The sequence below is a fragment of the Rana temporaria genome, chromosome 4 (assembly GCF_905171775.1).
Source record: "Rana temporaria chromosome 4, aRanTem1.1, whole genome shotgun sequence".
Classification (NCBI taxonomy): domain Eukaryota; kingdom Metazoa; phylum Chordata; class Amphibia; order Anura; family Ranidae; genus Rana; species Rana temporaria.
The window spans coordinates 111488675-111514491 of NC_053492.1; the positions used below are offsets into that span (position 1 = coordinate 111488675).

Here is a 25817-nt window from a genome sequence, read left to right on the forward strand (position 1 = left end):
TGACCTGATCTAAGACTTGATCTGCAACTGTCCCTAAGCCACTGGGGGTACCGGAGAGTGAGGTCTGGGCCCGGTTTAAAAACATTGAGTGTGAATGGTGGCTAGGAAGATCCATCTACAAAGACTGGGTATTCATTGCCAGGGCAGGATGGTCCACACAGTTATTCAGGTTCCAGCCAGGAAGAAGGAGGGAACCGGAAGAGGTTACCTGATCCTCACTTTTATGCTTGAGAGGTCTGTAAGGAGCCACAGTGTGTGTAAAGGTGAGCCACATAGACTGCAGCGGAGTTTTAGAATGTGTCCTTTTTCCCTGATTGCAGGAACAAACTAGCTTGCCACCCTGTGTGCCTGATTACGTAACGTTCCCATTGCAAGGACATCTGGTTGAGGTTTGTTCTCACATTAAATCTTTCAAAGAGCCTGTTTTTCTGGGGGGGGGGGGGGGCATCAGAAACTCCAGAAAAGAACTATCCATCCTGTATACATGTGTTTTTTCTTCCCTATTGTTTCTGTTAGCAGGTTATGACCCCCTCCTGACAGAACAAGTTAGAAAAAAAATGTGTGTGCTACATTGAATTTATTTCTTGAAATTTCTGTTGGTAGGACCCTAACCCCCTCCCAACAGAAATCGTGTACAGATAAGGATGTTGTTATTTTGTCTTCTCTTAAGATCTTCTGGGATGGGATGGCTGTCAATCCCCTCCGGCTGATGACAAGAATTTCCTGTGGGCAGAGTGTCTTTCTCGAGGGAAAGATGCTCTGGCTCAAATGTGTATATGTATGTGTTATTGTTAACTGCAGGGACCTGTAGTTAGATGTGCCCTGTTTGCTCGGTACATATGTAAATACCTACCAGAAATGTTTATATATATTTTTTTACAGTTCCTCATCCATGTTGTTTCCTTTCCACCTTCCATTTTATCTTATGGGATGCCCTTGCTACTAGGCCTGGAGCCATTTTTGGAAATTTTCCCATCTGAGGGACCAGCTGGATTTTGGTGGGGTGGGGGTGGGGGGGTGAATGTAGTACCCTCTACATAAGTAGGTGCTAGAGGTGAGGATTTTTGTAGTGCAGGTAAATGTAGGCAGGCCTAGCTGGAAGCTAAGCCTGTTTGATTTGATCTGTGTGGGCTGGGAGCGGCTCAGAGCGGCAGCTGTGATTTACAGACAGCATCACTCCACGGTTACCTCCCTCTTGCTTCTAGAGGATTCTAGAGGAAGAGGAGGGGAAGAGAGACGGAGGTCTGGGCTGTCTCAGGGAGCCCTGACCAATCCCCAACTAGAATTAGCAGGGGGCAGGCCTCTTTGAAACACCCAGCATCAGCCCAGCTGGGGGAGGAGTTGTTGGCTGGAGGAACTGAGAATGGAGTACTAGGCTGTCGGGGCCTTGGAGGGAGCTCCCCAGTCTGGGGGGGGGGGGGGGTGCTGACCTTGGGCCTGGGACTCGGGTGCAGGACGAATGCCTTCAAGAACTCATGGAGAATCTGAACAGGAGGCACAGAGAGGAGACAGAGATGACAGCAGGAGCTAGTACTGCCGGGCAAGTATTCAGGAGGGAACCACTGGTTTGAAGCCAGGAGGGCTGGTGAGTGACATATGCTATCAAGAGAACTGGAGAGGCATGCCAGAGAGGACTGAGAGGAAACATTCAGAGCTGGTGGGAAGCCAGTGAGGATTGCAATGTCACAGGCAGTGAAGACAAGCAACTGCAACCAGGAGGGCTGGCAGGGCCTGAAGAGGGCTTACTGGGAGTAGTCGAGAGAGTGTAACAGTCTGCAAGCAAGAGTTGTGCTGGAGGAGACTGTAGTAGCCGAGTGTATATAGTTGTCCCAACTGATTGATATATAATCAACCAATTGCTTGTTCTACTGGGCATCCCATATATTCCTATCCAAGTGTAAATACCTCAATAAAAATAACAAACAAGCACATGCATAGACGTGCGCACAGGGTGTGCCAGGTGTGCCCAGGCACACCCTAATCACCCGGTGCAGAACAGATTACCCCTACTGACCTGGCTCCCCCTCCTTTTCCCGACAGCACTGCTGGCTTCACCCCTCTCCCACCGGCTGTTGCTGTGGATGTTTTAGGATGAGTGGCACCTTCCCTTTCTGAATGAACATCGCGAGTGATCGGTAGAGTATGTTTGAGCTTTGGGGTGCACACCCTAGTGCCAAAGGCTGCACACACCTATGAGCACATGGACTGTTAATTGTCTCATTGACTGGGAAGTTATTTCCGGGCTGGGCAGGGTGACCGGTGGGCCACAACTTTCAGCAGCCCCTACAGGGGGTACAGCTACAGTAGAGCTGCACGATTAATCGTCAATCGTTATCGCAATCTTTTTTCCGTTGCGATTCTTGACACAGGGTTTCACGATCTTTGACATGAAAATAATTTTCTCTCTGCACTTTGGTATGCAAAGAATTTCCTCTCTGCTCTCAGCCAAAAGTCAGTGGAAAGTTAAGTCTAAACATTTGTATCACATTAACTTCTGTATGTAAATTAGGAACGTTTAACCACTTAAACACCAAACCTTTTTCTGACAGCTCTTTTCAAGTTAAAATCATTATTTTTTTTTGCTAGAAAATTACTTACATTAAACATTAAAAAATTTTTTAGTAGAGAGCCTAGAGAATAAAATTGCGGTTGTTGCAATACTTTATGTTGCACTGTATTTGCGCAGCAGTCTTTTTAAATGCAATTTTTTGGGAAAAAATTACTAGCCAGTAAAGTTAGCCCATTTTTTTTTTGTGTGTAAATGTAAAAGATTTTACGCCGTGAGAATCGTGATCTTCATTCTAAGCAAAAAAATCGTGATTCTCATTTTGGCCAGAATCGTGCAGCTCTAAGCTACAGTACCTATAATGTACATATAAGGGTTCATTCACACAGCCATGAAATAACACATATACAGTTGAACCTCGGATTACGAGCATAATCCGTTCCAGGAGTATGCTCATAATCCAAAGTACTCATATATCAAAGTGAGTTTTGCTATTGAAGTCCATGAAAAAAAAAATTAGTTCCGCATTGACTTCAATGGGATTCAATACCGAATGCGGCCAGAGGTGGGCTTGAATTCTTCCCGTCTTGCGAGTCAACACTTGCAAACCGAGTCAGAATTTAAAAAATAAGTTGCTCGCAAATTAAAACGCTCTCAAACCAAGTTACTCTTAAACCGAGGTTCCACTGTACTGTACAAGTGATTTTTAATTACAGATCTGAACACAGCTGCATTGTTTTCAATAGAGCCATTGACACAGGTGAAGGGCATTTTAATTCATAATACAAAATCCCCAAATCTGCATCCAAGAACATGCGCTTTACTTGGTTACGCTTATAAACGCATGTATACACATTTATGAGCATGTACATTAATTCTAAACAAAGGGGCAAAAAAATTACCATTATGTACGCATACGCGTCTTTACATTTCTTTATGCGTTTAATTCGTACAAGTATTTTACGGATCATTAATGCAGGACCTTTTCTCCTAAAAATAACGTGTAATAAAATCAGTAAAAAATTTACGGCCATGTAAATGAAGACTAATAAATAATAATCAAATACATATGGCCAGTTTAGATGTAAAGGTGGTGTTTATCTTTGTGTCTTTATGCAGAAAGCATGGAGTGACCTCTTCTGGTCAAGATATGTACTGCATTAAACATGTCAGGTGGATGAGAGCTTAAAATGTCATATTACTCTTCATGCTTGTGTTTGGCTAGTATGCAAGGCCATGCCATGTGATTATCACAGTTGTATAAAATAAGAATATTTGTATAAAATAAGAATATGCATGATTAAAAAAAAGACAGCTGTTTATAACTAGAAGGGATAAAGCAGCAAAATATATAAATAATTATCACTCATTTTCATATTTGTATGATTAAACGTGCAATCAGCATACTTTTTTTCATACAGTTTTTTTATACACTGCAGATCGACACACCAATAAAAAATTTATTTTTGAGTAAAAGTTGAATGAATTTCCTTCAGATGTTTGTCTCACAGTTTGAAAATATTTTTTTATGAAGCATGGTTGTTTAGTAAAAGATGACGGAATCCTTTTGAGGCTGCAGTTGATAAAAAAAAAAAAAAATCACATTATTTTTTTTATTTCAGTATCTTGTGTACATTCTGCTACTGACTGCCCATTAAAGGAGAACTATTAGGGCTTATTCACATGGGCATCTACTGTAATACCCTCTGTTGAGATGCATAACATGTAAAGTTTTGTACGCATCACTATAGGAATCAATGAGGCCATACACACAGCTGCTTCTACAAACAAAAATGCGCACCATGTTTAGCAGCATACAAGAAAGTAGGACATAGCTGTATCCTGGGCCATACATAGCCTATCTGCAGATGTTACATGTGTAATTTGTGCACGCATACATACATACATACATGCAGAAAGTTATTTGAAGAATTCTGTACAATCTTAAAGCGGAGCTCCAACCAAAAGGGAAATCTCTGATTGTCTGCCTCCCCCCACTTCCACTGCTACATTTGGCACCTTTTGGGTGGGGGAGTGGGTACCTGGTTTTGACAGCTTGGCCCCCCTCCTTCCCCCGAGACACTTCACAGGTACCACAAGACTACGGCCCATTCATGAAGCACCTTAATGCATTAAGGTGAAAAAACACCTTGCACTGTCCAGCCCCCCCCCCCCCCCGTTTTATCTACCTGAGCCCCGATTTTCGCTGGGCACGATCTCTCAGCTCTTCATTGGATAGATTGATAGCAGCGCAGCCATTGGCTCCCACTGCTGTCAATCAAATTTAATGACACAGGAGCTGGGGCGAGTCATACACAGGGTATGACATGGGAGCGCGCCTCGGGAGAGAGCTTCGCAGGGGGGGTTAACTATTGCGGGGAGGAGCCACAAGAGCCACCGTGGGACCCCAGAAGAGGACCATCGGGGCCACTCTGTGCAAAAACGAACTGCACAGTGGAGGTAAGTATGACATGTTTGTTATTTTTTTTTTTAAGTGAACCTTTAGTACCACTTTAAAATGCAGCTAAATAGAATGAAGAAAATAACTGACACTTTGACATACACAGTAATTTTAATAGATACACTGCTTTACATGTTCATTGACATAAACACAACAAAATAATTTTATATATATATATAAAAAACAAAAACTTTACTAAAAGGTTTTGCCATTATTGATAGACAGATGAGATCACAAGACAAAAGTGTGCACTGCCTGCCAAAGCCCCTTTTATAATGAGCTCACTGTAATACAGTACACAGTGATCACTGTAAATGACCCTGGCATAGAAATAAACCTTTCCAAGTAATAGCAGCATTAAAAGTAAACCCGTAATTGAAAACTGAGAACATGATTCACAATGCATACAGGGGTCTCAAACTGGCGGCCTTCCAGCTTTTGCAAAACTACAAGCCCCATTATGCCTCTGCCTGTGGGAGTCATACTTGTAACTGTCAGCCTTGCAATGCCTCATGGGACTTGCAGTTTTGCAACAGCTGGAGGGACGCCAGTTTGAGACCTCTGTGAATGATTGGCACACAATTATGTGTCAAAACAAGCAGTAGATGCCGAGCTATAAGCAGCTGAAATTTTGCAAATCTCAACTTTTCCTGTAAAAGTTTAATTTGGCCCGACTCTGCCTGCCTACCAAGCCACCCTATTGGTTGTTTAATGCAATATGAAGATTTAGAAGATAGAATGAACCGTCCTCGATATCAAGATCCATGACTCTGGATCTACTGATTATTTGTACAAGTGTTTTTCACTTAGGCTGGGTTCACACTAGTGCGATGCCAGACACTGCATGTGATTCGCACCGCCTTGCTGTGCACATCACATGCGATATCGGTGAAATGAGAATTCTGCCAAACAAACTGCATGGCTGAAATCGAATTTGCACCAAAATGGCAAAATTATGCAGGACCTTTTTTTGGTCCGCACTAGAACCAGATCGCATGGGTGTTCACACCCATGCGATCCGATTTCTGTACCATTTCACACTTTGCACTGCGATCTGTGAATCAATTTGGGGGTGTCATTAACTTTACATCAACACCCACAGTGGTTCACAGATGTCAGGGTAAACCGCCTGCGATTCAGGTGCGATGAGCAAACCCGCACAGTAGAGCTGCACAATTAATCATTAATAAATCGCGATCTCGATTCAACCCCCCCCCTGACAATCTCTATTGCAGAATTTCCCGATTCTTTCATATAACAAGTGGAGAGACTATCTGCTCACTCAGCTGTCAAAAGAAAATATCCGGCAGTATGCCAAGTTTTTAACAGGAAACATTGTAACTAAGCTTCCTTCTTAGATCAAAGGGATAAACTTCTGTGTGTAAAGAAAAATTGGGCAGTCTGCCAAGTTTGTAATAACATGAAACTTTGTAACCAACTTCCTTCTTAGAGCAAACTTGTGTGTAAATGCAGTAAGTTTAACCACTTAAAGTCTTAATCTTTTTCTGACACTCGTTTCTTAACCACTTCCCTACCACGTCATTGTGAAATGACGGCGGCAGGAACCCCTCCTCGATCCGGGTGGACGTCATATGACATCCTGGGCTTTGTAGGGGGATATCTGAATGATGCCTGCAGCTAGAGGCATCATTCAGATATCCTTCTCTTGTGCCGGCGATTCTGCACAACGTAAGAACGATCATAGCGGCGGTTCTGCCGCTAGATCGTTCTTACAGGCGGCGGGAGGGGACATCCCCCCCTCCCGCCACCATCCGGTGCTTCTCCGGGCTCTCCCGTGCCATCGGGGGCCCAGAGAACGAAACGTCCGGCGCTGGCAGGAAGCATAGTGATGACTGGTGACCAGATGGTCACCAGTCATCTCTATGACCGTCGGAGGACCCAGGCGCGATGTGATGACGTCACGCCCGGGTCCCCGTAAGTAAACAAAGCTGCTAAGCAACGGTAATCATGAGATCGGTGAATTTCTTTTCACCGATTTCATGCTTTCCAGCCCGGAGGAGAGATGTGGGGTCTTATTGACCCTGCATCTCTCCATAAAGAGTACCTGTCACACACATTCCTATTACAAGGGATGTTTACATTCCTTGTAATAGGAATAAAAGTGATAATAAAAAAAAAAAAATAAAAAAAAAAGTGTAAAAAAATAAATAAATATGTAAAAAAAAAAAGAAAAAAAGAAATACAATTTTTTTTTTAACGCCCCTGTCCCCAGTAGCTTGCGCGCAGAAGCGAACGCACACGCAAGTCCCGCCGACATATGTAAACGCTGTTTAAACCACATATGTGAGGTATCGCCGCGTGCGTTAGAGTGCCAGCAACAATTCTAGCACTAGACCTCCTCTGTAAATCTAAACTGGTAACCTGTAAAAAATTTCAAAGCGTTGCCTATGGAGATTTTTAAGTACCGAAGTTTGGTGCCATTCCATGAGTGTGCGCAATTTTAAAGCGTGACATGTTAGGTATCCATTTACTTGGTGTAACATCATATTTCATATTTTACAAAAAAATTGGGCTAACTCTACTGTTTTGTTATTTTTTTAATTCACAAAACAATTTTTTTTAAAAAAAAAAGGCATTTGAAAAATTATTGCGCAAATAGCGTGCAAGATAAAACGTTTCAATGACCGTCGTTTTATTCCCTAGGGTTTCAGCTAAAAAAACATATATAATGTTTGGGGGTTCTGCGTAATTTTCTAGCAAAAAAATTATGATTTGTACATGTAGGAGAGAAGTGCCAGAATAGGCCCGGTATGGATGTGTGTATAACAGCCCGGTATGGAAGCGGTTAAAGGGGTTGTAAAGGTAAAAAAAAAATTCACCTTAATGCATTCTATGCATTAAGGTGAAAAAACATTAGATGATGCCGCTCCCCCCCGAGCCCCCGTTTTACTTACCTGACCCTTCGAAAGTCCCGCGCTCGCCCCCGTCATCCTCGAGACGAAGCCCGGTCGTTGATTGGCTGAGGTGGATGGATTGAAAGCAGCACAGCCATTGGGCAATGAGCCGAGTGAGTGGCTATGGCCGCCGCTGTATCACAGGAGCGCGCCCGCAACAGCTACACACCATGCAAGCTTGCTCGCATGTCTGTGTGTAGTTGTTGCGGGGAGGAGCAGCGACAGCCGCCGAGGGACCCCAGCAGACCAGGATCAGGGCCACTGTGTGCAAAACGAACTACACAGTGGAGGTAAATATAACATGTTTGTTATTTTTTAAAAAAATATATAATTTCATTTACAACTCCTTTAAGTTAAAAATCAATATTTTTGGCTAGAAAATTACTTGGAACCCCCAAACATTATATATATTTTAGCAGAGACCCTAGGGAATAAAATGCAGATTGCTGCAAAATTTTATGTCACACTGTATTTGTCCAGCGGTCTTTCAAACGCAATTTTTTGGGGAGAAAATACAGTTCAATGAATAAAAAAAAAGGGTTGGCCCAATTTTTTTTTGTTTGAATGTTACGCCACGAGAATCGTGATCTGTCTCCTAAACAAAAAAATTGTGATTCTCATTTTAGCCAGAATCGTGCAGCTCTACCGCACAGGAATCGCAGGGTTTCCCGCATCGCACCAGTGTGAACCTTAAAGTATAGCCCACCTTTGTAAGGACAGACTGTGGTTGATTTACTAAAATTGGAGAGGGCAAAACATGGTGCAGCTAGCTGTGCATGGTAGCCAATCAGGTTCTAACTTCAACTTGTTCAATTAACCCCAGTGGTCCAATACAATTACATTTGAGTGTAATTGCTTAAACGAAAGTATGTCATGTACAACTTTCTTTACCTGTGTCAATATGATGCTATATATGCAATTATTTTAATAAATACTTCATTCTTTTCAATGTAAAATAAGCCTTGAGATACACACAGAGGGTGTGGTTTGGCTGCTTTGCACTTCGGTTTCTCATCCGAGCCCTGCAGAAGTGAACCTGTCCACAACAGTCACTTTTCTTAGAAATTCTGAGGATTTGTGAACCCCTAATTTTGGTAAAGATGGGGAATTTCCAAACAATACTACTTCAGGCTGTAACATAGAAGCAGGAAGAGTTCTGTAGTCCACAGAGCTGAACTGGCTGGGGCTAATAACAGTGCTTGAGGTAGAACTGCAGAGTGAACAGAATGACACAGGTTTTCTGGCAGGATCACCTGGTGTTTTTGGCACTCAGGAAACACCGGAGGGCCAGGCTGGGGAGGGAGTGGGTGTAGCTGGCTCAGGCTCTCACTTACACACTGAGGCCAGCTGTCAATCAGGCAGCTGGGTGGATCCTGACAATATTGGTATCTTTCCAGAGCCTGGAGCTGCTCCGCCATGTCAGCCGTCAAGCTGGTTTTGTTTATATATACTGAATACTGCATATACTGTATGATCATACTGAACTTTTTGATTTAAAAAAAAAAAAAAAAAAAACGCACATTCCCCTTGACTTTGGTGCAGCTATTGTTAGAAAGCCCAAGAACAGATTCAGAATACACTGGAGGGAATTTAGCCTAGACTGGTTTACATATGACCCTATATTTCCCAGAAAGAGGTGGATGTCCGTTTCTGTAGTCTTCCTGCCCCAACAACCAGTGTTTGAACCATCAAGCTGAAGATTAAATCTGATGTTGCATACTGTCTCATCTACGCACAACATACTTTTCTTTATATTGTGTGATAATACGAAAGGGGACCCTTTACATCTTCCCCCATTTATATGTGTTTACAAAGAATACAAATAAAAAAACAAGACAAATAATATATTGATTGCACATACTCTAAATAAGTAAAAAAAAAAAAAAAAAAAACTGCTGTGTCATGGTTCAAACTGTCAGATTTGACGAGATATACTGTATCTAGAAAATTCCAAGGATTTCCATACATTCAAACAGTATTGTAGTGTTAATTCATATTTTTAAGGTTGTATTCAGAAGCCATCTTCAGAGTTATCATCCCACCCAGAGCTCTCCACCGCGTCACCCTGGTTGAAATCCACTTCCACGTTGTACTCAAATTCTGGGTCATCTTTCTTTTTTCTGTTTTTCTCAAAAAGCTCATCCATTAAGTTCTTTCTTTTGGCCAGTTCCTTGTCATCCAGTTTGTTAAGATCTTCATCTGGATCAATACTTTCCTCCTTCCGAATCCCATCCAGGCTGGCCTCCAAAGTCTCCTCCTTTAAATGTCCCCTTAGTAGCTTATAAAGCCTTTCCAGCTGTTTCAGGGATACCTGCTCCAAGTACTGCTTGTGCCGTGGATTGTTTTTAAGCTGCTCTGCTGCTCGGCTGCAGTCTACAAAAACAATAAGTCAGCAAGATGAGCTGAGAATGTTTTACAAATTAGCAAATAAAATATCCCATAGCAAGTCTTCCCATTTTTTGGTCATTGTCAGAAGGTACATATAAAAAATCAACTATAAAAATATTCTATGTGTAGATCTATTCGTAATCAAATAAGTATAACAGTAAAAAATATAATAGTGAATAAGGCTGGGTTCACACTACGGTTTTCCCGTCTGTCAGCCGCATACGATTTCAGTATTGAAAACGTACGGGCACGGACGGGAAAACGTATAGATAGACAATGCATTGCAAATCGTATGCACTCAGATGCATCCGGGTGCGTACGATTTGCTGGCAAAACGTTTTTTAAACGTACGCAAAACCGTGTTCAACCACAGTTTTACGGTCGTTTTTAAAACAGTATGGCAACCGCATACGTTTTCCTTTAACATTAATGTCAATGGAAAACGCACATACGTTCCCGTCCGTTTCAGCCGCATACGGTTTTTCATATAAATCGTATGCGGCTGACGGACAGGAAAAACCGTAGTGTGAACCCAGTCTAAATATGATGATACATACAGTGTGTACATAAATGTGGACATATAATTAAAGGGCCACTAAACACAAACTCCATTCAGTTTTTCATAGACTAGTTCATGTTAAAAAAAAAAATAATATTATAACTACGGTATATAAGACATTAAGACTGGGTTTGCGCCATTGCGAATTGGATGCGGTGATCCTGCAATAGCAGGAGATTTGGACCGTTTTTTATGGAGCCGGTTCACATATCTCTGCAGCAGGTCCGGTGAATTTTGCGTCTTTTGGTCCGTTTCAGATGTGAATTCAGCCCAAAATCTGACCTGAAATGGTGAATCAGCATGCACCGGACCCCTGCTGTGAGCCAAGCCTTAAAGTCCCCCTTTAATCCAATTATAAATTTATATATATATAAAAAAAAAATGACCTGTGTAATCTTCATACATAAGCAGTAGATAAGCACATTAGCAATAGTAAAGGAAGATTGGCAGAGAAATCAGACCTTTAAATTATTAAAGCCAAAGGGTCAGCATGCCAGGAAAGCATTTGGCAGCCATCTGTGTATCTCTCATAACAGGTTTCCATTAAAGTAGAATTCCAGCCCAAGACTAAATATGCCTCAAAAATGTTCCCTTCCTTCTTCTCCTACCTATTCTGCCTAACTAGTGTAAGAAGGATCTGTACAATTACCTTATTTTAGTCCACTGCGGTCTTGCCACGTGATCCCACAGCTTTGGCAATGTCAGTGAGCGCCGGCTGCAGGAATAGGAGGGAGCTTGACAAAAGCTGACTCATGAGAGCCTATCAGTGATATTACAGCTCCTGGAATTCCCAGTTGTGATGTGCAGCCACCACTTACTGATAAGACTTCATGCATACTAGAAAGTAAGGATGAGCTCCAGCGTGTTCGCATAGTACACGTTCAGAGCCCGCCAGGAAGTCTGCACAGCGCTGCGCTAATCACAGCCAGGGAGACATTTCCCGATCTCAGCAACCGAGCATCAGGACAATGGCTCCCTGGCTGTGATTAGCGCAGCCATGCAGACTTCCTGGCAGGCTATGCACGTGTACTATGCGAACACACTGGAGCTCATCCTTACTAGAAAGCTAAAAACTTCTTTAGAAACGCTGGACAAAAAAAAAAAAAAAAACGCTAATGTTTTAGCATTTTTTGCTGGCGTTAAGCAGTGTTTAGCCTAGTGTGTAAGCTACCTTTAGTAGCCGCAGTGTTAAGGAGCGGGACTGTCGGAGTCCTTAACAACCAGTGAATAGCTGGTTGTTAAGGAGCGGGCCAGGAAGCCAGCAGCTGTGCCCTAACAATGGATGAGTTATCAGCTGTCAACGGGGTTCCCCACTGACAGCTGAATGTAAAAAAAAAAAAAAAAACACATTGCCGAAAATACAAAAATTTGAAAAAAAAAAAAACAGGGTGCTGTACCAGCGCATACCAGGCCACATTCCCTCAACATGGGGGGTGCTTTCAGGCAGGGGGGGGGGGTCTCCAGAAATCTCCCCCCCCCCATGTGAATGAGTAGGGGTACATAGTAGAGACATAATAAAAATACAACACAAGTCTGACAAGTCCTGCTGTATATCCACCATCAATCACGATGCCCACCGCGCGCCTCCAGTCCCAGTACAAGCCCCTGACATCTACTGGACGCTGTCTGACAGTGCATGTTATGGATTGTTGGTTTTCCACAATTTAGTATTGCCTGCAATGGTTTTAATTTTATTTTTTACATTCATCGGGGACTCCGCTGACAGCTTAGGACTCATCCATTGTTAAGGATGCAGAGGCTGGCTTCTCGGCCCACTCCTTAACAACCAGCTGATCACTGACTGTTAAGGATGACGGCGACCTCTGCTTCAAAGTTTAGTAGAGTTTAGGAGCTGGCAGCGTTTTTTCTGCCAAAATGCTGCTGCTCCAAAACATGCTGGTAAAGGATTTTTTTTTTCTGCCAAAAAACGCTGATAAAACCCTGTGTGCATGAACACAAACGATAACATGAAGGGGAGTTTAGAGGCAGTTAAAAAAAATGTCTGACGGCCAAAACAGCAGCTTTAAAAACGCCCAGTATGCATGAGGCATAATGGGGATTGCGTGACGTGACTGGAGAGGACTAAAATTAGTTAAGTGTACACATCTTTTCAACACAGGATAGGTAGCAGGAGGCAGAATGGAACATTTTTAAGCATAGCAAGAGACAGGCTGGAATAAACCTTTCCTAAGAGAGACATGAGGCTGCCTTTGCTGCTTCTTCCCCTGTAAATGCTAGTTTGCTGGCTGTCATGTTTACTCTCGTGCTTCAATACTTTGTGTCCCTTACCATATACCTACCTGTATGCCTTTATAAATATGCATGCTTGTCCCAGGTCAATTACTGAACCTAGTTGGTCAGTGTAGTTGCCAGGCAACTAGCATATTCAGAAGGTGATTGGCAGTGACAGCTCTGATGTGTTTTTCATAAAAGGTTACCTTTAAACTTTGAAAAATATCCTGTACCTGAGAACTTCGAGAAATTCCTGATAGGCATGATGCGTTGCCGTGTCTTCCCTTCGGTCTTCTCATATACCAAGACAATGGCTGGTGGTTCAAACCGTATACCGCATTTCCTGGCCTTGCAGCTCATGGCACCGATAGCCTGCTGCCTTAAAATCAAAAGATAAGGGATTAAAATGAAGATGATCTTATGACTTTATCACACTCAAAGGAGACATCATTTTATAATAATGATGGAAAGAAAAGTGGAGCTCTTTCCCCAGAAACCCACTGGGATTGTCATTTGCGCTGTAAAGGTATGAATGAGAAAGCTGGCAACTGATTGGATCGAAAATACCTAAGCCTGTAAAAAGAGGGCATTATTTTGGTTCGAGAGTCATGTTAACTTACCCTTAGCTAGTTACATAAAGACAGAGGACAGCTCTGTAAACTGTTTAACCAATGACTCTGATGTCTTCTGAATGGAAACCTGTGCTGAGAGAAATTTGGAGGCTGCCATTACTGGCCTCTTATGGGGCAGTGCCGTCATAAGGGGTGGGGCCTCCAAATGACGTCACTCGGTGACCCCGCCCCATGTCAATATAAGTAGTGGCACACCGCAGACCCAGCATTAGAGCAGGAAAGAGCGTTATAATAAACATCGGAAGAAAAACAGAGGGAAAAAAACAGAGGGAGAAGACAGCGGAGAAGACTGCAAAAAATAACGAAGTCAGCGGATAAGACCCGGCAGAGGCAGAAGACAGTGGACAGAGGGAGAAGAACTGAAGAGGGCTAGAAGACCCAGACGGGAGAAGAAGCGGCAGAGGCAGAAAACATCAAGAAGAGATCGGAAGCGACGCCAGAGCCGTCTTAATAAATTACTTTAAAAACCTGTGTACTGCCTTTTATTTTTGACACTTTTTTTTTAGGTGAATAAGTAGGGGTAAAACTTTGCACTCGCTTGTCCCCACCCACTTTCCTGACCTGCCGGGCTGCGTGCTCCGATAAGGGTTTGGTGTGGATTTGGGGGGGGGGGGCACGTGCCGTTTTTTTAAATTTGGCGTTGAGCTCCTTTCCAAGATCATCAGAGCACAAGTCGCATGCCAAAGTTGGATCAGTTAAGACAGCGATCCGGCTTTGATTCGACTCCAGCGATATTCAATGGGCTGAAGTAGGATCAAAGTCAGACCAAAGTAGTACAGGGAGCATTTTCAAAGTCGGACCAGTTAAAGTGTAGGTTCACCCGGAAATAAGATTTTTTAACCTTAGATTCCTGCTCATTTTGTCTAGGGGAATCGGCTATTTTTTTTTAAATCGAAGCTGTACTTACCGTTTTAGAGATGCATCTTCTCCGCCGCTTCCGGGTATATGCTGCGGGACTGGGCGTTTCTATTTTGATTGACAGTCTTCCGACAGGCTTCCGACGGTCGCATCCATCGCGTCACGATTTTCCGAAAGTAGCCGAACGTCGGTGCGCAGGCGCAGTATAGAGCCGCACCGACGTTTGGCTTCTTTCGGCTACTCGTGACGCGATGGATGCGACCGTCGGAAGCCTGTCAATCAAAATAGGAAGGGGAAGCGGCAGAGAAGATCGCTCTCTAAAACATTAAGTACAGCTTCGATTTTAAAACAACTAGCCGATTCCCCTAGACAAAATGAGCATCAATCTAAGGGTAAAACATTTTTTTTGGGTGAACTCCCGCTTTAAGACGGCTCTCATAGGGAACATTGATTTTTCACACGTCATGCGACATGAGCTCCCGATGTCGGAGCGTTTGTCGTACCAGTGTGAACCCAGCCTTAAAGAGAGTGCTCCTAATCTCAGCTTTGTACCTGTATAAAAGACACCTGACCACAGAAGCAATCAGATTCCAATCTCTCCACCATGGCCAAGACCAAAGAGCTCTCCAAGGATGTCAGGGACAAGATTGTAGACCTACATAAGGCTGGAATGGGCTACAAGACCATTGCCAAGCAGCTTGGTGACAACAGTTAAACACAAAATACCTCGGTCTGGGGCTTCATGCAAGATCTCCCCTCATGGAGTTTCAATGATCATGGGGTAGGTGAGGAATCAGCCCAGAACCACACAGGAGAATGTTGTCAATGATCTCAAGGCATCTGGGATCAGATCACGACTGAGGTTTTTTTATTTATTATATAATTAAATTAAAAAAACACACATTTTCTTCTGTTATAAAACATATCCAATAAAATCATATTTCTTCATAAATTTAGGCAAAAACGTATTCTGCTACATGTTGCAAATACTGTCCGTTATTGGGGCCTATCCTGCTAACACTGCGTTTTTGAGGATACTATACTACCGGAAACATTAGTATAGTTCTGCTCCTGATCAAGATACTGATCCGTATAGACACTATACTAGTAACAGCGATGATCAGCAAATTCTAGTGTAAATGTGATAGGGTGGCGGACAATCTAGTGCTAACAGACACCGGCTGGGAGGAACACTAACGTTGCTAGAGACGCTAATAGTTATCAGTGATAAAACCATACTAATGACACTGGCTTAGTGACAGGAGTGATCAGAAGGGCAATCAAGGGGTTTAACTGTGTTCCTAACAAGTCAATGGGGTTGATTTACTAAAAACGGCAGAGTGCCAAATTCAGTGCAGCTCTGCATAGAAACCAATCAGCTTCCAGGCTTTTTTGTCAAAGCTTAAAGGGTCACTAAAGGAAAAAAAAATTTTAGCTGAAATGACTGTTTACAGGGTATAGAGACATAATAGTTAACAGATTCCCTTTAAAAATGATTAAAAATAGATAAAAACCAATCATATAATGTACCTACAGTTTAGTTTCGTTTTTGCTGTTGTTTCATGGTTCTCTCATGTACAGAGAAAAAGAGCCAATAGAGTGCAGTGATGCTTTGTAAAATGAAACTGGATTGGTGCTGACACACAGTAATCGCACCTCCTTGATTAGTCACCACAGTGAGAAATCTCCCAGTACTGTGGTGATCAGGAAACAGACAACCAGGAAGTGTCCAGAACAGAGAGGAATTACAGCAACATCAAAGCAAAAACGAACAATGAGGACATGAAACCAGGACTGCAGTAAGGTAAAGGAAGCTATTTAGCTAAAAAAATCCTTTAGTGACCCTTTACGGCTCTATTCACTCCTGGGCGATTTAAATAACGGCGGGTGGAATTTTCGGAAACTTCTTTTGGACAACATGTGTATCGCATTTTTGTTTTCATGACAAAAATCACACCGCGTTTGTGGTACAATTGAGAAATAATTGCATCGCAAACCAGTTTTGCCGCGATTCAAATTGTGCAGGTGTGAATGAAGCCTAACTGAACAAGCTGAAGTAAGAAGCGGATTGGCTACCATTCACAGCAGCTCCAGATTTTGCACTCCTCAGTTTTAGTAAATAAACCCCACTGTGTGCTGCTTTTCCTCCGATCATCTGGCTGGGTCTCTCCTTGCTGTCAGTTCTGAACGATAACTGATTACAGGGAGAAAACCAGCAAGATCTGTGTGTTGTGTTTACCAACCCACAGATCTCTGCTGTGATTGGTCACAGATGATTTACAGCCAAAACGATTGGCTGTAACCTGTACAGAAACTCGTACTGTGTCCAATCACAGCACAGGTCAGCAAAGGGTAGGGCCCATGCATGCCTCCGATTCAGGAGGTACACCGCAACATATGTTGTGGTGCCAGAGGCTGCCGTCCGCCAGCAGTAAATGTACAAGTGTGGTGTTGTTGATGTATATTGTTAGGATGTTAAAAAAAAATGCACAGTGGTGCTTGCTTTTTTTCCTGTTTTGTTGCAGTAAGTGCAATCTCAGCACAGGAACATTGGCAGCTCAGTGACGCATATGTGCAGCTTATGGGAATTAAAGCTCACCCTTTTGCCACGCTGATATGGGCTACGCAGATGGCAACAGGTTAAAGATGAAGTAAACACTCTTTTTTCAAAGCACCCTGCAAGACAAAGGCATAATGAGCTAGTATGCATAGCATACTAGCTCATTATGTAGTACTTACCTGAGATCGAAGCCCCCGCAGCAGTGCTCGCTGCCCTCCTCCATCGGCACCATCTCTCCAGGTGTGACTTCTGCATATCACGGCTCCGGCGCTGTGATAAGCCGGAGCCGCGATGACGTCACTGCCGCGCATGCGTGCGGGAGCCGTCAGCGACGACGCGCTCAGTGCGCCTGCGCCGTTGTCTACGGCGTGCATGCCCTGTAGACATTGGTGCAGTGTTTTCTGCAAATATCTCCTAAACCGTGTTTCTTCTCTCTGCAGCAAGCAACTAAGTATCAGCATCAACAGGCAGCGCCGCTCCGTTCGCACATAGTGTCACAGGCGCAGTGGAGGACTGCGTCTGCGTCGCGACTCCCGAATGATTGGAAGCAAGCAAACATTTGTTGATGGGCGCTGGTGAGGCTGCATTTGATGGGCACTTCATTATAGAGGGGTATACATGGGCAGGGCAAATGGGGTGGAGTAAGGGGGCGTCTGCAAAATGAGATTTCACCTAGGGTGTCAAAAATACCTAGCCATGCATGTAGGCTGCCATTCTGACCAATAGGGATGAGCTCAGGTATATTTACATCCTAGTTAGGATCCCTACTGACTAATTGAAAATGTGTCATCTTGAGCCAGTGGCTTACATCAGGGGCCTCAAACTGGTGGCCCTCCAGCTGTTGCAGAACTACAATTCCCATGAGACATTGCAAGACTCATAGTTACAAGCATGACTCGTATGGGCAGAGGCATGATGAGACTTGTAGTTCTGGAGAGCTGCCAGTTTGAGACCCCATGCTCACATCCACTCGGAGTCAATGACATGCAGCAGGTTTGCAGATATGGTGACTTCACTGGCTGCATGCTTGTCCTGACTCCTCAGCCATTGAAAGCCTAAAGATCCTATGGCAGGCAGGCAACTAGCAGAGGTCAGCAGCATCCTACATACAGATTACTCCCAGTTTCCTTCAGCTGCATGTACCTGACATGTATAGGAGTCGGTCCAGGCAAGCTGGAAATGCCAGGACTGTACAAGAGGCTGACCATGGCTGCTCAGGATCACACTAACAATACTACAGCTGCTACATATTATAATGAGAGCGCCCGGATAACACCCCACAATCATACTACATTACAATGAACACACAACATTCAATGTATTCCACAACAAGACACATTAGGAGCTGCAGTCACTCACCTGAGCCTCTAGACAGGCGTTACCCTGGCAACAAACAGCCAAGACCCGCAGCCGGGCTGTCCTCGTCGCGCCTGCAGTCATTACTTTTTATATCAGAAGGAGAATTCGTAATTATGGTGCTCCATTCTCAATGAAAATATCTAATATCACCCCCAGAATGACGCATTATTAGTTCGGGGATCGTGGTTTACGTTAGTTTGGGACAGGCAGCACAGGTGGCTTTTCCATGTTTCCTGTCAGGAGGACCCCAGAGAAGGGCGGAAGTGCAGGAAGACACGCTGTGCGGTCAGTACTGATCATATAGGTTGGGAAGGGACAGGCAGGCCATTGAAGGGGGAATGGTGTCCCTGGAAATGGATTTAAACATGAATAGTCTATAGTTCTTATGTGAGAATGTTGTGTTTAGTGCCTTCTGTCTGTAAACCCTGTTTGTTTTTTAATATAGATTAAAGGGTATCTAAAACTAGACTATTTTTAAATAGAGTGGCAAGGGGTTAGAACGCCTGTCAGGTTTTTAGGGGCTTTATTACTGTGTGCCCCCTCTATGAGCACTGAGTATGACGAGAAAGGAAAACACTGAGTTGTCACCAGAACAGAAATAGAGAGGAAATCATCCAATGGGGACACTCTTCCCTGATGACAACTGTCTAATAGAGCATTTTCCTCAATTTTGAGGTTTCCACTCACTTCCTGTTGTGCTTAAAGGGCAGGAAATGTCAGCCCATCCCTCTCTGTCCCTCTGTCCACCCATCCCTCTCTGTCCCTCTGTCCACCCATCCCTCTCTGTCCCTCTGTCCACCCATCCCTCTCTGTCCGCCTGTCCCTCTGTCCACCCATTCCTCTCTGTCCGCCTGTCCCTCTGTCCACCCATCCCTCTCTGTCCGCCTGTCCCTCTGTCCACCCATCCCTCTCTGTCCGCCTGTCCCTCTGTCCACCCATCCCTCTCTGTCCGCCTGTCCCTCTGTCCACCCATCCCTCTGTCCACCAATCCCTCTCTGTCCCTCTGTCCACCAATCCCTCTCTGTCCGCCTGTCTCTCTGTCCACCCATCCCTCTCTGTCCGCCTGTCTCTCTGTCCACCCATCCCTCTCTGTCCGCCTGTCCCTCTGTCCACCCATCCCTCTGTCCGCCTGTCCCTCTGTCCACCCATCCCTCTCTGTCCACCCATCCCTCTCTGTCCCTCTGTCCACCCATCCCTCTCTGTCCCTCTGTCCACCCATCCCTCTCTGTCCCTCTGTCCACCCATCCCTCTCTGTCCGCCTGTCCCTCTGTCCACCCATTCCTCTCTGTCCGCCTGTCCCTCTGTCCACCCATCCCTCTCTGTCCGCCTGTCCCTCTGTCCACCCATCCCTCTCTGTCCGCCTGTCCCTCTGTCCACCCATCCCTCTGTCCACCAATCCCTCTCTGTCCCTCTGTCCACCAATCCCTCTCTGTCCGCCTGTCTCTCTGTCCACCCATCCCTCTCTGTCCGCCTGTCTCTCTGTCCACCCATCCCTCTCTGTCCGCCTGTCCCTCTGTCCACCCATCCCTCTGTCCGCCTGTCCCTCTGTCCACCCATCCCTCTCTGTCCACCCATCCCTCTCTGTCCCTCTGTCCACCCATCCCTCTCTGTCTGCCTGTCCCTCTGTCCACCCATCCCTCTCTGTCTGCCTGTCCATCTGTCCACCCATCCCTCTCTGTCTGCCTGTCCATCTGTCCACCCATCCCTCTCTGTCCGCCTGTCCCTCTGTCCACCCATCCCTCTCTGTCCGTCTGTCCCTCTGTCCACCAATCCCTCTCTGTCCCTCTGTCCACCAATCCCTCTCTGTCCGCCTGTCCCTCTGTCCACCCATCCCTCTCTGTCCGCCTGTCCACCTATCCCTCTATGTCCACCTGTCCCTCTGTCCACCCATCCCTCTCTGTCCGCCTGTTCCTCTGTCCACCCATCCCTCTCTGTCCGCCTGTCCCTCTGTCCACCCATCCCTCTCTGTCTGCCTGTCCCTCTGTCAGCCTGTCCCTCCCTGTCCACTAGTCCCTCTATCAACCCTCTCAGCATTCACCGCAATACATAGCCTAGGATGGGGACTACAAGTCCCAGAATTCACCACAATACACAGCCTGGGATGGGGAATACAAATCCCAGCATTCACTGCAATACACAGCCTGAGGTCATGGGGGACTACATGTCCCAGCATTCACCCTAATACACAGCCTGGGGTTGTGGGAGACTACAAGTCCAGACATAGCCAGCTGTATACTGAGCTCTGTATACAATTATAACACAACCAGCTGTATACTGAGGACCTGTCATCCACCTGCTCAGCGGGGATTAGCAGAGAAATTTTCGCTGAGCAAGCAGTTTGCGCTTAGCAGAGGCGCCCGTGTGCAAGGGGCCTAGGGTGGCATGAGTTACTGGATCTCCTATCATCCCCACCTTGCTGTACTGTGAGCTGCTGCCCATCACACCATCAAGCCTTGTACACACGGGCCGAATGCCGGGCGACATTGGTCGGTTCAATAAAAACTGGCTGCCATTCGGCCCGTCTGTATGGCAGCCGGTCCGACAGAAGCCAGCTATTCAATATGCTGAAGAAAAAAAAAACTGGCTCCTAACTTTTCTAGCTGGCTCCTAGATTTCAAGCAAATTTGTCAAGCCCTGTTTTATCTTAATACATAGAATGCATTAAGATAAAAAAACTTTTTTCCTTAACAACTCCTTTAAAGCCCAACTCCATGTGCCCCCCAGTCCCCCCGCCCGGCTTGTTTCGTCTAGGGATGTGTGAGTTAAGCCTGGTAAACATGAGCCAAATATCTCAGTTCAAAGGAACACGGCCGACATTTGACGCATGTGTACTGCAGCCTGTCCAACAGAAGTCAGCCGAATGTCTGTCTTCTGTCGAAAGGGCATGCCTGAAAAACATCTGCCGATCAGTGCTGTCAGCCAATGGCTTGAGAGCGCTGACTTATGTGTTCTGGAGGGTGGGGGGGTATCCCCCTTTTTAGAAAACAATAGTTCAGTGGGGGAGATCCTTGTACTAATATTGCATAGTTATTACAGCGGTTCCTCCTGAGCTCTTCAGTTTTTTTTGTTTTTTTTCGTTCAGCCCGCTGGGTTGAACAAAAAAAAACTGATAGTGTGTACCTGGCATAAGGCTCACCATACACATTACAATATCCTTTAGATTTGCCAAAAACAATATAGTGCAAGGGCTGGCCTGGTTGGATAGTTTAGGAAGTTCCTTATGGTACATAGTTTTGGTAAAGCTAAAGTTGATAGTATGGTCCTATTGTAATGTGTATGGTGACCCTAAGGTGTAAATACTTGCCTTACTCCTTGCTTCAGCAGGGAGGAGAGCGCCAGAGCAGGGCCACTACAAGGGTGATTTTTTTAAATAATTCCTAGAGTTAAGCTTTAAAGCTGATCTCCAGCTTTAATTTAATTTAAAATATTTTGTTATGACCAAGCTGGTCCAAATGAACTATTTAATCACTCACAATTCCAGCAGCTGTGAGCACTGTATAAACTGCGTGTAACCTCAGCTACATACAATATACAGCACCGTGTTCTGGCAGTGGGGTTAGAACTTCTCGTCCCACTCCTGAAACAAAATTGAGCTGGGCTGAGCACTGCTCAGCCCTTCAGAGAAAGCTTTTATTCTATGGGCCGGATTCAGAAAAGAGATTAGCCGGCGTATCTCCTGATACGCCGTCGTATCTCTGAGTCCGGCCGTCGTATCTATGCGCCCGATTCATAGAATCAGGTTACGCATTGATATCCCTAAGATCCGATAGGTGTAAGTGACTTACACAGTCGGATCTTAGGCTGCAATTCCAGGCCGGCCGCTAGGTGGCGCTTCCGTATTTTTACGCAAGGAATATGCAAATGAGGAGTTACGCCGATTCAGAAACGAACGACTGCCCGGCGCTTTTTTTTTACGTCGTTTGCGTTCTGCTTTTTCCGGCGTATAGTTACCCCTGCTATATGAGGGGTATGTGCGGCGTATCCTATGTTAAATATGGCCGTCGTTCCCGCACCGAGTTTTGAAATGTTTACGTGGTTTGCGTAAGTCGTTCGCGAATACGGCTGGACGTAATTTACGTTCACGACGAAAGCATAACGAGTTGCCGACGTCATTTGGAGCATGCGCACTGGGATTCAGTCGCGGCCGGCGCATGCGCAGTTCATTCGGCGCGGGGATGCGCATCATTTAAATGATACACGCCTCCTACCCGCCGAATTTGAATTCCGCCGGGTGGATTTACGCTACGCCGCTGCAACTTTACAGGCAAGTGCTTTGTGAATACAGCACTTGCCTGAAAAACTTGCGGCGGCGTAACGTAAATGAGATACGTTACGCCAGCAGAAAGATCCGCTGATCTTTCTGAATCTGGCCCAATGAATGAATACAAACCTTCCTCTGGCTGAGGTGGAGTTATCAGCCCACCTCTACCACAGCCAACAAGAGGAAGCTTTGTATTTATAGAAGACAAAGCTTCCTGTGAATGACTGAGCAGCACCCAGCCTGAGGCTGGGTTCACACTTGTCTGACAAACGCTCCAACATTTGGAGCTCATGTCGCATGAAAATCAATGTTTCCCTATGAGAGCCGTCTTAACTGGTCCGACACAAGTCAGTTCGACTTTGAAAATGCTCCCTGTACTACTTTGGTCTGACTTTGGTCCGACTTCAGCCCATTGAATATCATTGAAGTCGGACCAAAGTAGGATCCTTGTCCTTACCATCCAACTTGTGACATCCGACATTGTGATTACAACAGTAGTAAAAGGAATTTATCTCACACTGAGATTTTTTTGATTGGTCAAAGAACAAGTCAGACTATCACAAAGTCAGATCAAAGTAGTGTCCTGTTCATGAAAGTCGGATGGATGTCGGACCAATGTAGGACTGATGTCGCAGAGCAAATAGGATGAAAGTCGTATCACTGTTATGTAGTATTAGTGTGAACCCAGCCTGAATCGATTTTGTTTCGGGGAGTCGGATAGGAAGTTCTCATCCCGCTATCATAACACAGCACTGTATGCAGTGGAGACTATACAGCAGTGGTCATCAACCCTGTCCTCAGGGCCCACTAACAGGCCAGGTTTTATGTATTACCTTGGAGAGATGCAGACTAGAATACTGCAATCACTGAGCATCAAATGATATCACCTGTGATTTATTTTAGTTATCTTGCAAACCTGGCCTGTTAGTGGGCCCTGAAGACAGGGTTGATGGCCACTGCTATACAGTTTATACAATGCACAAAGACCCTGCAACCATTAGGCCCGGTTCACCTGAGGTGTCTACAGTGTGTCTCTTGCACCATCCCTCTAAATATAAACAGTCCCCCAATATGAACATTCATGTTTAGGGGTGCACTAGGTGGCAAAGATAAGCTGAGGGTGATAGGATTGTGCCAACACTCTAATGTCTCTGACCAGATTTAAGCTTTGCAGTTGATGTGGAACTCAAAGTTTGAGCATTCCTGGCAGCCTGTCTTTAGATGCATTTGGTAGGAAGTAAAATAGCCATTTATACTGTTTTCTGTTACAAAATGTAGTTCTCAAAAAAATAAATAAAAATAATAATGCAAAACGATTGTAGTTGTATAAACTTTTATCACATGGATTTGTTACTAAAAAGTTGTATTGTTTAGACTCTGAGGGATTTGACAGTTTTAGAACTTACATATTTATTATTATTGTATCACTTGTTTACAGGAGAAAACTCTAGACAATCCATCCTGTCCAAGAAATATAACACTTTGTTGTTTTATCATCATGTCAAAACTACAAGTCACAGTAGTTTCTATATTACTGATTACTATTCATTCAGCAGCCAGTACAGGTAAGTCGGGCATAACTTGTTCCACATACATATTGGCATCTGCCATGGATAATAATAAATTGAAGATAAGCCACATCCAAGCTTTGGGTAGCTTATATGGGCTTGCTCTAGGTCTGCATCTCAGGCCTATACTGTAGTACTTTTTAGTTTTTTTAGTGCCATTAAGGGTAGTAGGCTAGGTTGATTTTATTAAAGTGGAGTTCCACCCTAAAAATGAACTTTCTATTAACAGTTTGCCTTTAATGTAAAAAAAAAAAAATTACTCACTTCTATCTGGCTATTACTAGGCAGATTTCGTAATCTGCCTACTTCCTAGTCCTAGGTGGTTCAACTTCCTGTCCTAAGACTCCGTTGCCTCTTGGGAAATGATGGCACTCATTTCCCAGGAGTCTCTGGGCATTACTGTGCCTAAAAATCGCCCAGCATGCACCTCTCCCTGAAAACCAGGAAGAAAAAGGAACTGGTCTTCACATGCCCACACATTTGATGGATACGGCCACAACATGAGCTGGAGGATATAAGGCAAGTGTTTGCAATGATTTCTGGAACAATTGGGGAGCTATTAATATGTTTTAGGGATTATTTATTGTAAATAATTTTAGCTTGCAAAAAAAAAAAAATTATGCCCAGAACCCTGCTTTAAGATAACGCCTACCTTTTAAAGCAGGAACTATAGTATTTTAGAACTTATTCAGTCAGATACAGTTTTCACAGATACACTACATGGTCATTTAAAGCTCCCTTTATGTCATTGGAGCCTGTTCTCACCAGAGTGATACTTTGCCGTGCATTTAAAAAAAATGCTTCAATATTGGGGGCAAGTGAATTACCGGTATATTGTAACCTTCATATAAATAAACTTGGCCCAATGTATTAAATTGTATGACTTTAAAACTGAAAAAAACATAGGTACAGTGCCTTGAAAAAGTATTCCTACCCCTTATAATTTTCCACATGTTGTCATGTTACAGCCAAAGATTTTAATGTATATTATTAGGATTTTACCTGATAGACCAACACAAAGTGGCACATAATGATTACGATAAGTGGAATGAAAATAATAAATGTTTTTCTAAATTTTTTACAAATAAATATCTGAAAAGCATGGCGTGCATTTGTATTCAGCCCCCTTCACTCTGATATTCCTAACTCAGGTCTAGTGGAACCAATTGCCTTCAGAAGTCACCTAATTAGTACATAAAGTCCACCTAATTAGTACATAAAGTCACGGAGCACTGTTCAATCCATCACCCGAAAATAGAAAGAGTATGGCACAACTGCAAACCTACCAAGACATGGCCGTCCACCTAAACTGACAGGCTGGACAAGGAGAGCATTAAGAAGAGAAGCAGCCAAGAGGCCCCATGGTAACTCTGGAGGAGCTGCAGAGATCCACAGCTGAGGTGGGAGAATCTGTCCACAGAACAAGTATAAGTTGTGTACTTCACAAATCTGGCCTTTATGGAAGAGTGGCAAGAAGAAAGCCATTGTTGGGGGAAAAAAACATAAGAAGTCCTGATT

At 44.3% G+C, this 25817-nt stretch overlaps 2 protein-coding genes across 4 annotated transcripts in view; one reads left to right on the plus strand and one right to left on the minus strand.

The window, feature by feature from the left end:
* Positions 1–8517: 8517 nt before the first annotated feature.
* Positions 8518–18607, minus strand: CEP19 (centrosomal protein 19). 2 transcript variants are annotated; one of them, XM_040348775.1, is made up of 3 exons: positions 18471–18607; positions 13295–13436; positions 8518–10255 (listed from the first exon to the last, which is right to left on the minus strand). In XM_040348775.1, the coding sequence occupies exons 1-3, from the start codon at positions 18549–18551 to the stop codon at positions 9894–9896; spliced, it is 585 nt and encodes a 194-aa protein (XP_040204709.1). In that variant the 5' UTR covers positions 18552–18607; the 3' UTR covers positions 8518–9893. The 2 variants fall into 2 exon arrangements, with proteins under 2 accessions (XP_040204709.1, XP_040204710.1); XM_040348776.1 differs by having other exon boundaries at positions 13295–13440; positions 18471–18553.
* A 38-nt stretch (positions 18608–18645) lies between these two features.
* The window catches only part of PIGX (phosphatidylinositol glycan anchor biosynthesis class X), a 32428-nt gene continuing 25256 nt past the window's right edge, over positions 18646–25817 (plus strand). Inside the window, exons 1-2 of one of the 2 annotated variants that reach the window (XM_040348774.1) lie at positions 18646–18755; positions 24170–24296. In XM_040348774.1, coding sequence (XP_040204708.1) covers positions 24230–24296 — 67 coding nt within the window. In that variant the 5' untranslated portion in view covers positions 18646–18755; positions 24170–24229. The other variant, XM_040348773.1, reaches the window with a different exon arrangement.

Bases quoted from the DNA above. Each gene is read 5' to 3' on its own strand.
- CEP19 (XM_040348775.1), bottom strand. From the start codon at position 18,551: ATGACTGCAGGCGCGACGAGGACAGCCCGGCTGCGGGTCTTGGCTGTT. The intron at 13,437-18,470 runs GTGAGTGACTGC...ATTTTAAGGCAG, and splicing joins ACGCCTGTCTAGAGGCTCAG to CAGGCTATCGGTGCCATGAG. The intron at 10,256-13,294 runs GTACAGGATATT...TTGTTTTTGTAG, and splicing joins GAATTTCTCGAAGTTCTCAG to ACTGCAGCCGAGCAGCAGAG.